At 55.2% G+C, this 11,852-nt stretch overlaps 1 protein-coding gene across 1 annotated transcript in view; it reads right to left on the bottom strand.

The window, feature by feature from the left end:
• Positions 1 to 912: 912 nt before the first annotated feature.
• LOC105497192 (proline rich 12) overlaps positions 913 to 11,852 on the bottom strand; it is a 36,332-nt gene continuing 25,392 nt past the window's right edge. Inside the window, exons 9-14 of the mRNA XM_011768095.3 lie at positions 10,858 to 11,330; positions 6,694 to 6,819; positions 5,513 to 5,610; positions 2,352 to 2,498; positions 2,143 to 2,238; positions 913 to 1,889 (exon numbers count right to left, since the gene is read on the bottom strand). Of these exons, the coding sequence (XP_011766397.2) occupies positions 1,743 to 1,889; positions 2,143 to 2,238; positions 2,352 to 2,498; positions 5,513 to 5,610; positions 6,694 to 6,819; positions 10,858 to 11,330 (1,087 nt within the window). The 3' untranslated portion in view covers positions 913 to 1,742. The remainder of the gene's footprint in view (positions 1,890 to 2,142; positions 2,239 to 2,351; positions 2,499 to 5,512; positions 5,611 to 6,693; positions 6,820 to 10,857; positions 11,331 to 11,852) is intronic.

The raw sequence follows: 11,852 nt of genomic DNA, 5'->3' as shown, positions 1-11,852 counted from the left end.
CCTGCCCTCTCCTTGTCTGCTGCCCGTGCGGATTCTACATTTCTACAAGCTCTTGGGGAACTCCGAGAGTGCTGTACCATGGACCGCTCACTTGGATTCAATACAGGACTTGAGGCCAGGTGCGGTGGCTCACACCTGTAATCTCTTTGAGAGGCTGAGGTTGGCGCATCACTTGAGGTCAGGAGTTCGAGACGAGCCTGGTCAACATGGTGAAACCCCCGTTTCTACTAAAAATACAAAAGTTAGCCGGATGTAGTGGTAGGCCCCTGTAATCCCAGCTACTTGGGAGGCTGAGGCAGGAGAATCGCTTGAACTGGGGAGGTTGAGGTTGCATGAGCCAAGACTGAACCACTGCACTCCAGCCTGGGCAACAGAGTGAGACTTTGTCTCCAAAAAAAAAAAAAAAAAAAAAAAAAAAAAAACCCACAGGGTTTGAGCTGGGTGTGGTGGCATGCACCTGTAATGCCAGCTACTTGAGACTGGGGCAGGAGGATCCTTTAAGCCCAGAAGTTCAAGGCCAGCCTGGGTAACATAAGGAACACAGAGCCAGGCACAGTGGCTCTTGCCTATAATCCCGTCACTTTGGGAGGCTGAGGCAGGAGGATCGCTTGAGCCAGGGAGTTGGAGGCTGCAGTGAGCTATGATCACACCACTGCACTCCAGCCTAGGTGACAGAGCAAAATCCTGTCTTTAGCTAAAAAACAAAAGAAACCCTCCAATGATAAGTATGTGTTGTCTGAAGTCATTAAATTTCAGGGTGGGATACTTTGCTGCGTGGGGACACAGAACATATGCCAGCCTCAGGCCCCCCACTGCCCAGGGCTCTAGGAAAGTCCTGTTCCAGACCCTCTGCCCCTGCCACCACTGCCACCCACCCCAGCGCCGCAGGACAGAGGCACTCCAGCCTGCCGGTAAAGTGTTTGCCGTTGGGTTTTCGTTTGGCTGGTTGTGTGTACACAGTGTATACAAGTTGAGTTGTACAGAAGCCCAAGAAAGAGCAAGAGACAAAGGGTGGTGGGAGCAGGGGGTGGGGTGGAGGGGGCGAGAACAGGGAGGAGGGGAAAGGAGACCGATAAAAAATAGAACCACATCCAGACAACAAGTGGGGGGCAGCGGGTGGGGGCCAGACACAGACAAATCGCCGTAGAAAAGGAGTGGGAGGGGCAGAGAGAGGGGACCCTTCTCCCCTCTCCACCTCCCCAGCCCCCTGCCCCAGGTATGTACAATAAATAAGATTAAAAATAATTAACAAGATGCGTTTTCCCCTCCCACCCGATGCCAAATGCCCTGGGGAGGGAATGGCCTTTAGCAAAGATCTTGGCCTGCAGGGGGGACTTGGGGGGAAGGGGTCCCCCAGCTCTCTGAAGCCACCCCACCCCCCCCAGCCATACATAGACTTTTCCTATACATTATGTACAAGGTGGAGGGGGCGGGGGCTGTGGCTGTGGAGGGGGGGTCGGGGCAAGGGGAGAGGGAAACCGTTACTAAATAGACATTTATACATATATATAAATAATTTCTCTGTACACCGAACAGTGGGAGGAATGGGGAGGGAGTGGAGGGGGCTCGGGAGAGGGGGGAGTCGGACTCTGAACCCTGCCCTGGAGGGGGCAGCACAGACACACCCTGACCCATGACCCCCTTTCCCGGCGACGGAGCCCAGGGGTTAGCTCCTGAGGACACGGTTCTGTCCCAGTTCTTGGTTCATGGAGGAGGCGCCCCCGTCACAGGCTGGGGCAGGGTCACCCACAGCGGCTGTGGGCCTGTGCTTGGGCCAGCAGGTCACTGAAGGAATCAAAGAGCTGTTCCAGCCACGGCTGGTTCCGCATGCACTGCTGGACCACCTCCTCCTGGCCCAGGTCCTCGGCGCCGCCCTCGATGGCCAGGGTCTGCAGGGGTCAAACACGGCACTGGGAAGGGTGGCACAGCGGCCTCTGGGGAGGGAAGGGGCTGGGACCTGGGGAGTCAGATGTCAGTGTCCCAGGGAGACCAGGGCTGGGGGCTGCATCCTTAAGTCCAAGTTAGAAAGACCTGAACTCTTGGGTCTGCGGCAGGATGGGGCTGGGCTTGGACCCTCGGATCCCGAGAGGAGGTCACAAGGGTTGGAATCCCAGGGTGATGGGTGCTGTGGGTGGGGCTCACCTGGTCCCGGCAGCGCAGGAAGGTGTGGTATTTATAGTGGTGGAGTGAATGGTAGAGCGTATAGTATCCCGACTTTTCCAGCTCGACCTTGAACTCCTGGGTAGGAGTGGAGATGCCTCAGCCCCTCTGGCCCGGCGCTGGGCAGCCCCTCTCCTCCCTCCGCACACACTGCCACACTCCCCACTCCCAGCCCTGGCCCCAGGGCCCACCTGGGCTCTGACCACGCTCCTCTTGAGCTTGCTGAGTGTCTTGCGGTTGTACGGTTCCCCGGCGGGCCGCAGCCGCACAGCCCCCTCTTCCGGGGAGCCCTCCCCACTCTGCTCCACTTGCAGCTGTGGGAACGTGTGCAGGGCATCCTGCGGGAAGCCGATGGGTCAGCTGGACGCCGCCCTGGACCCACACACCCCAAACTCAACAGCCAGGCCTCAGATCCGTGCCTCAGTTTCCCCCAGTTTGCAGATCAGCAGAGACAACTGGAGTCTTGGTCTCCTCAAAGGACAGAGGAGGCTGGGCCTGACCAGTGAAGCTTACACTGTGCTTTCTGGCCTGGCTCAAATTCTCAGTGTCACCCAAAATTCTACCCCAGAATTCCCAGCACCATCCTAACCATCTATCCCAGAATTCCCAGCCCCATCCTAACCATCTACCCCAGAATTCCCACTCCCATCCAACCATCTACCCCAGAATTCCCAGCCCCATCCTAACCATCTACCCCAGAATTCCCAGCCCCATCCTAACCATCTATGCCAGAATTCCCCCTCATATCCTAACCATCTATCCCAGAATTCCCACTCACATCCTAACCACCTATCCCAGAATTCCCAGTCCCATCCTAACCATCTATCCCAGAATTCCCAGTCCCATCCTAACCATCTACCCCAGAATTCCCAGCCCCATCCTAACCATCTATCCCAGAATTCCCCCTCATATCCTAACCATCTATCCCAGAATTCCCCCTCACATCCTAACCATCTATCCCAGAATTCCCAGCCTGATCCTAACCATCTACCCCAGAATTCCCACTCCCATCCTAATCATCTACCCCAGAATTCCCACTCACATCCTAACCACCTATCCCAGAATTCCCCCTCACATCCTAACCATCTATCCCAGAATTCCCAGCCTCATCCTAACCATCTATCCCAGAATTCCCCCTCACATCCTAACCATCTATCCCAGAATTCCCAGCCCCATCCTAACCATCTACCCCAGAATTCCCACTCCCATCCTAACCACCTATCCCAGAATTCCCCCTCACATCCTAACCATCTATCCCAGAATTCCCAGTCCCATCCTAACCATCTACCCCAGAATTCCCACTCCCATCCTAACCATCTACCCCAGAATTCCCACTCCCATCCTAACCATCTACCCCAGAATTCTCAGTCCCATCCTAACCATCTACCCCAGAATTTTTTTTTTTTTTTTTTTTTTTTTTGAGACAAAGTCTCACTCTGTCGCCCAGGCTGGAGCGCAGTGGCGCGACCTCGGCTCACTGCAAACTCCACCTCCTGGGCTCATACCATTCTCCTGCCTCAGCCTCCCAAGTAGCTGGGACTACAGGCACCCACCACCATGCCTGGCTAATTTTTTCTATATTTTTAGTAGAGACAGGGTTTCACCATGTTAGCCAGGATGGTCTTGATCTCCTGACCTCGTGATCCGCCTGCCTTAGCCTCCCAAAGTACTGGGATTACTGGTGTGAGCCATCGCACCCGGTCATCTACCCTAGAATTCTAACTCCCGACTAGTAACACATACTTCTCAGACCTACCCTAATATCCTACACCGGGATTATCCACCCTAGTGTAACATCTCACCAGAATCCTCAGTGCCAGCCTAACAATCCGTCTCAGAATTTATAGACTAGATTCATATCCTCCAGAGTTTTTATTTTTTATTTTTTTTGAGACGGAGTCTCGCTCTGTCGCCCAGGCTGGAGTGCAGTGGCCGGATCTCAGCTCACTGCAAGCTCCGCCTCCCGGGTTCATGCCATTCTCCTGCCTCAGCCTCCCGAGTAGCTGGGACTACAGGCGCCCACCACCTCGCCCGGCTAGTTTTTTGTATTTTTTTTAGTAGAGACGGGGTTTCACCGTGTTAGCCAGGATGGTCTCGATCTCCCGACCTCGTGATCCGCCCGTCTCGGCCTCCCAAAGTGCTGGGATTACAGGCTTGAGCCACCGCGCCCGGCCCCTCCAGAGTTTTTATAACCTAATGCTACCCAGAATTTTCCAACTCACCCAGCACTTTACCCCCAAATTTTCAGAGCCAGCATAACATTCCAGCTTAGATTTCTCCGCACCAGTCTAAGAATCCATTCCAGAATTATCAGTCATTCTAACATCCCACCCATCATTCTGAGAAAACTACTATCTCACTCAAAATTCTCAGAGTCAGACTAATATTTCCCCATATATTTTCCTTTTTGGAGACAGCCTTTGCTCTGTCGCCCAGGCTGGAGTGCAGTGGTGCCATCTCGGCTCACTGCAAGCTCCACCTCCTGGGTTCAACCAATTCTCCTGCCTCAGCCTCCCGGGAAGCTAAGACTACAGGCGCCCCCCACCACACCCAGCTAATTTTTTATTTTGAGTAGAGACAGGATTTCACCCTGTTGGCCAGGGTGGTCTCGAACTCTTGACCTCAGGCCAGCCTTGGCTTCCCAAAGTGCTAGGATCACAGGCGTGAGTCACCGCGCCCGGCCTCCCTGTATATCTTCTAAGACTAACTTCCCACCAGCCATCTCAGCGCCAGCCTCACAGCCTATCCCAGAATTCTTAGTATCAGCCTAGAATTCTCAGACTCACTACAAGTCTTCCAGAATTCTCAAAGCCAGAATAACATTCGATTCCAGAAGCCTCAGTTACCCTAACACTCTATCCCGGAATTCTAAGTGCCACACTAACATCCCAACCAGAATCCTCAGAGCCAGTTTAGTTTACCATTGGATTTCAGAGCCCTGATATTCCATCCCAGAATATCCCAGAAGGGAAATCATACAGATGACTTAACACGGAAGCCTGGGATCCTAATAGCCTGCATTGGACTCACGAAGAAGCTACCAGTCCAGCGCCAGCCTTGGGTGCAGGCCTAGTCTATGTTTGGCTCCACACTTACTCTCCGCAACAACAGCCTAGCCTTTCAAAACCTCCCCTCCACCGCCCCAAGGCCCACAGCTCCTCCCCACGTGGGCTTCACAGCTGTTGAGAACCCAGAGATCTCCTGACAGTCCTGCCCTCAACTTTTCTTCCATCTGAGCCCAGAAGGACGATCTCCTTCCAAGAATCACCCTCCCCAATAGCAGCCAACACGTACATGTCTTCTCTATGTGGACCCTGGGCCCCAGACACCCCCCGCCCAGACCCCCAGGCACCTGCAGGGCTGGGCTTAGCGACAGCCGCTTCAGGACTTTCTTCTTGTGCTCATTCAGCAGGCCATCGATCTTCCGCATGGGGGGCAGGTACAGCTCGTCTGATGGATGAGGACATGGTGTCAGGAAGGCCACAGCCCCACAAAGCACGGGGGCCAAGGTGGGGTCATGGAGTCTGGGTCCCCAAATTCCCTTCCCACTCAGAGACAAAAGTAAAGGCCCCAGTCCCCTCCTCCTTCAGACCCAGGAGTCTTGGCCCCAGCTCCCTCGCCCCTCAGACCCAGGAGTCCAGACCCCCAGCTGCTCCTCCCTCAGACCCAGGAGTCCAGGCCCCCAGCTGCTCCTCCCTCAGACCCAGGAGTCCAGACCCCCAGCTGCTCCTCCCTCAGATCCAGGAGTCCAGGCCCCCAGCTGCTCCTCCCTCAGACCCGGGAGTCCAGGCCCCCAGCTGCTCCTCCCTCAGACCCGGGAGTCCAGGCCCCCAGCTGCTCCTCCCTCAGACCCGGGAGTCCAGGCCCCCAGCTGCTCCTCCCTCAGACCCGGGAGTCCAGGCCCCCAGCTGCTCCTCCCTCAGACCCGGGAGTCCAATCCCAGTCCCCTCCTCCCTCAGACACGGGAGTCCAATCCCAGTCCCCTCCTCCCTCAGACCCGGGAGTCCAGGCCCCCAGCCCCTCCTCCCTCAGACCCAGGAGTCCAGGCCCCCAGCCCCTCCTCCCTCAGACCCAGGAGTCCGGGTCCTCAGCCCCTCCTCCCTCAGACCCAGGAGTCCAGACCCCCAGCCCCTTCTCCCTCAGACCCAGGAGTCCAGACCCCCACCCCTCCTCCCTCAGACCCAGGAGTCCAGACCCCCACCCCTCCTCCCTCAGACCCAGGAGTCCAGACCCCCACCCCTCCTCCCTCAGACCCAGGAGTCCAGACCCCCAGCCCCTCCTCCCTCAGACCTAGGAGTCCAGACCCCCAGCCCCTCCTTCCTCAGACTCGGGAGTCCAGACCCCCAGCTGCTCCTCCCTCAAACCCGGGAGTCCAGGCCCCCAGCCCCTCCTCCCTCAGACCCAGGGACTTCCTCCCTCAGACCCAGGACTCCAGGTCCCAGCCCCTCCTCTCTCAGACCAGGTCCAAGCCCTCAGCACCTGCTCCCTCAGACCGAGTCAGCCCCCACCCCTCCTCCGCAGGCCTCAGCTCACCATGCGTGTCCTCCAGGGCCTGGATCATGTCTGGGTCAAGTGCTGTGCTCACCAACATCTCCACATAGCTCCGGTACATCTCCCGCATCGCCCGGGTTTTCAGCAGACGCCCAGGTACTGCCCGCTCTGCAGAAAAGACAGGACGCAGGCTCGTTATCCCAACTTCCTCTGAGACCACCTGTGTAGCAGATGCTGTTCTCAACACTGGGGACCAAAAGAGAAATCCCTGCTTTCAGGAGGTCCAAGTCCACTAGGGAAGACTGACAGGCAAGCACCAGTGCCACGTGCTCTTGTGGCAGAACCACAGGAACTGCAAGAAGCTCAGAGAAGGCCGGGCACAGTGGCTCACACCTGTCATCCCAGCACTTTGGGAGGCTGAGGCAGACCACCTGAAGTCAGGAGTTTGATACCAGCCTGGCCAACACGGTAAAACCCTGTCTCTACTAAAAATATAAAAATTAGCCAGGCATGGTGGCACACGCCTATAATCCCAGCTACTCAGGAGGCTGAGGCAGGAGGATGGCTTGAACCCAGGAAGTGGAGGTTGCAGTGAGTCAAGACTGTGCCATTGCACAGCCTGGGTGGCAGAATAAACCTAGTCTCAAAAAAAAAAAAAAAAAAAAAAGCCGGGCACTGTGCTGTAGCCTCCTGTAATCCCAGCACTTTGGGAGGCCAAGGCTGGTGGATCACCTGAGGTCAGGAATTCGAGACCAGCCTGACCAACATGGAGAAATCCCATCTCTACTAAGAAATACAAAATTGGCCGGGCATGGTGGAGCATGCCTGTAGTCCCAGCTACTCGGGAAGCTGAGGCAGGAGAATCCCTTGAACCTGGGAGGCGGAGGTTGCGGTGAGCAGAGATCCCACCATCGCACTCCAGCCTGGGTAACAAGAGTAAAACTCTATCTCAAAAAAAAAAAAAAACAAAGGGGCTGGGCATGGTGGCTCATGCCTGTAATCTCAGCCCTTTGGGAGGCCAAGGCAGGTGGATCACCTGAGGTCGGGAGTTCGAGAACAGCCTGACCAACATGGAGAAACTCCGTCTCTCCTAAAAATACAAAATTAGCTGAATGTGGTGTCAGGCGCCTGTAATCCCAGCTACTTGGGAGGCTGAGGCAGGAGAATCGCTTGAACCCGGGAGGCAGAGGTTGCGGTGAACCGAGATTGCACCATTGCACCGGAAATAAAGAGTGAGACTTTGTCTCAAAAAAAAAAAAAAAAAAAAAAAAAGAAGCTCACAGGAGGCATCAGAGTCACCCTTGTTCAAGGTCAAACAAAGGCTGAGCCTTGAGAGAGAGCTCAGAGCAGTTAATTGTGGCTTCACTTAAGTCTAAAGCAGCAGCATTGTTGGTTTCCAAAAGAGTGCACCCAGAGAGGTCAGATCATAAAGAGGCAAGGCTGATGGAGGAGATGGGAGCTGGGAGTGGACAGGTCAGTGCAGGCCAAACCATACTGGGCCTCCAACACGAGGCAGAAAGGGCAAGGGCTTTTTCTGGTGGGTACTAGGGAAACATGGGAGAGCTGAGAGCAGGGAAGGGGTGAGTATAAGTGTAGAAAGATGCCTCCTAAAGCCAACTAGCGGACAGACTGGAGGAGTGAGGCTGAAGTCCAGGCTGATGGACCAGCTAGGAACAAATGGAGGTGGGGCAGGGCTGGAAGCAGAGGACGAGGCTGAGCTGGGCAGGTCTGGGAAAGAGTGCAGGTGATGGGGCCAGGCAGGGCTGGGAGCTGCCCGGCTGTGGGGGCGATAGGTAGAAAAGGAAAAGAGAAAGGCTGGGTACGGTGGCTCAGCCTGTGATCCCAGCACTTTGTGAGACTGAGGCGAGCGGATTGCCTGAGGTCAGGAGTTCGAGACCACCCTGGGCCAACATGGTAAAACCTCATCTCTACTAAAAACACAAAAATTAGCCGGGTGTGGTGGTGGGCACCTGTAGTCCCAGCTACTCAGGAGGCTGAGGCAGGAGAATGAACCCGGAAGGCAGAGCGTGCAGTGAGCCAAGATCACGCCACTGTACTTCAACCTGGGTGACAGTGAGACTCCGTCTCAAAAAAAAAAAAAAAAAAAAAAAAAGAGGTGAGAATGGCTCCTGGGAAGTCTGGTCAGGTGACTGTGTAGCCAGAGGTGCGGTCCCTAAGATAGGGAAGCCAGGACAAAGAGCTTGATGGGATTTGGGGGTACTGGGGAAGGTCTGTGGGGTAGCCAAAGGCAAAAACTGGGCTTGGGCTCACTGGAAAGGGGTCATGACCCCAGCAACAAGGCAGACAGCTCCTCAACAAGAGGGAAGGAAACTGGGACCCTGGACAACCCCGAGAAAGAGCCATTCATTCATTTGTTGAGACAGAGTTTCCATCTGTCGCCCAGAGTGGAATGCAATGGTGTGATCTCGGCTCACTGCAACCTCCGCCTCCTGGGTTCACACCATTCTCCTGCCTCAGCCTCCCGAGTAGCTGGGACTACAGGCGCCTGCCACCACGCCCGGCTAATTTTTTGTGTGTGTCTTTTAGTAGAGACGGGGTTTCACTGTGTTAGCCAGGATGGTCTCGATCTCCTGACCTTGTGATCTGCCCACCTTGGCCTCCCAAAGTGCTGGGATTACAGGCATGAGCCACCGCACCCGGCCTTGAGTGGCTGTATTTCTAATCTCTGTTAAAAACAGAGATTAAAAACTGTGTGGCCCTGACCAAGTCCCATCACCGCTCGGTACCTCAGTTTCCTCATCTTTTATTTATTTAAGAAGCTATCCTTAGAGACAGGATCTAATTCTGTCACCCTGGCTGGAAAGCAGTGGTATAATCATAGCTCACCATAGCCTTGAACTCATGGGCTCAAGTGATCCTTCTGCCTCAGCCTCCTGAGTAGCTGGGACAACAGGCATTCGCCACTAAGCCCAGCTAATTTTTAAAAAATTTTTTGTAGAGATGGGGGTCTCACTATGTTGCCCAGGCTCATCTCTAACTCTTGAGCTCAAGTGATCCTATCACCTCGGCCTCCCAAAGTGGAGGGATTACAGGTGTGAGCCACCACACCCGGCCCCCATCTTTAAAATGAGGATAATTCTAATAAGCTATCTCACAGGGTTTATTAGGTAAAGGTCAAGTAAGCCTGTATGCAAATGTTTAAAATGATTCCTGGCACATAGTAAGCACTTAACAAAAGTCAGCTGTTACCCTTACTGTACATATGTGAATATATATATATATTTTTGTTGTTGTTATTGTCGTCACTAACCAGACATATTTTTTTTTTTTTTGAGATGGAGTCTTGTTCTGTCTCCCAGGCTGGAGTGCAGTGGCCTGATCTCAGCTCACTGTAACCTCTGCCTCCCAGGTTCAAGTGATTCTCCTGCCTCAGCCTCCCGAGTAGCTGGGATTACGGGCATGTGCCACCGTGCCCAGCTAATTTTTGTAGTTTTTAGTAAAGACGGGGTTTCACCATGTTGGCCAAGCTGGTCTTGAACTCCTGACCTCACCTGATCTGCCTGCCCTGGCCTCCCAAAGTGTTGGGATTACAAGTGCAAGCCACTGTGCCCGGCCTAACCGGACATCATCAAAAGCACTGAGGATGTGGCAGTGTGCTGGGCAGACATGGAGTACACAAGTGGTGTCTACTAAAGATCGGCACTCTCCTATGACCTTCGTCTGTTATGAACCCATTTTACAGGTGAGATCATTAAGGCACAAGAGGTTATGCCTCTTTCTCAGTGTCACCCAGGGCCTCATAGGAAACCCCACCATCACAGAGTCTCCAGGACAGCCACCTAGTCCCACATCTTCCTCAGCCCTCAAATCCTGCCTGTTACGAGGCAGAACGCAGCACTGAAGAGTAGAGTCCGAGGCACCCTGGGCTCAGTTGCAACTCTGGTGGGCACCCAACACAGACTATGCTGCCGTCTCTTGGTGCCTCGGCTTCCTCACCTGTAGATGAGGGTAACAGTATCTATCTACTAGGATGGGTGAAAATTACACAAGTTAACATCCATCAGCTTCTTAGCAGGCAGCCTGTTGTACAGTTAGATGCCCCGTGACTGTCAGCTGCTGCCATTATCTGTAACATACTAGTTGTTACCATCCTGCTGAGGCTACCTAGAGCCCTCTGGACAGCCCTCACCTGTGTCGTCCCTTTCCCACCCACCCCTGCAGCCCTGAGGCTGCCTGGGGCCTCACCGTCCTCGCTGGGGGCTCCAGGGGAGGACTCCGAGTCCGAGGAGCTGCCTGGTGGGCCCCCGCCTGCCGCAGCGTTGCCCCCTGCCTCCTTCAGCCATTTCTTCCTCTTCTTAGGGGGCGGTTCAGCCTTCACCTTGGTAGGCCGGGCTTTAGGCAGCCGGGATGTGGCAGGCTGTCCTGTGGCGAGACTCCGCTCTGGCCGCGTCTGCCGTCCGCTGGCGGCCCGCTCGCCCCGCAGTGGCCGCTCCCCACGCGTCACCTTCTCCTTCTCCTTTTCCTTCTCGACAGGCCGCAGGAGGGAGGGCTTCTCGGGGGCAGGGGGCTCAGGCATAGCCGTCTCAGGCGTCTGCTCTGGGGGCTTTTCAGATGTCGTCTTTTCAGGGGTCTCAGGCTTGGGAGGTGGTGCTGGGGCCTTAGGGGGAGGTGCAGAGCTACCCCCAGCAGATGTGGGGTTCTTGGCCTGCCCAGAGCGTCTAGAAGGGAACAGAGAAGGGAAGGTAGTCAGTAGCCCCCGAGAACCCAAGTTCTCCTCATTGCCCCTGCTCAGTGCCCTAGGCACAGAAACAGCTTCTCTCATACTGTCCCCTCCTCTCTCTGGGTGTCTGTTACCCTCCCTCTCTGGGACTCTGATCCCCTCCCTCTCTGGGACTCTGACCCCCTCCCTCTCTGGGTCTCTGTTACCCTCCCTCTCTGGGACTCTGATCCCCTCCCTCTCTGGGACTCTGACCCCCTCCCTCTCTGGGTCTCTGTTACCCTCCCTCTCTGGGTCTCTGTTCCCCTCCTTCTGTGAGTCTCTGTTGCCCTCTTTCTGGGTCTCTGTCCACCCCAGGTCTCTGTACTCTTCTGTGAGACTCTCTCCCCTCCCATGTCTGGGTCTCTGTTTCCCTTTCTCTGGATCTCTATCCTCCCCCATCTCTGCCCCTCTTTTTCTCTGGGTCTCTGTCTCCTTCTGAGTCTCCATCTCCCTCATGTCTCTGGGTCTCTGTCCTCCTGTC

Source organism: Macaca nemestrina, chromosome 20 (genome assembly GCF_043159975.1).
Source record: "Macaca nemestrina isolate mMacNem1 chromosome 20, mMacNem.hap1, whole genome shotgun sequence".
NCBI lineage: Eukaryota > Metazoa > Chordata > Mammalia > Primates > Cercopithecidae > Macaca > Macaca nemestrina.
Note: the sequence above shows the minus strand (reverse complement) of the source record. Positions and strands in the feature narration are given on the sequence as shown.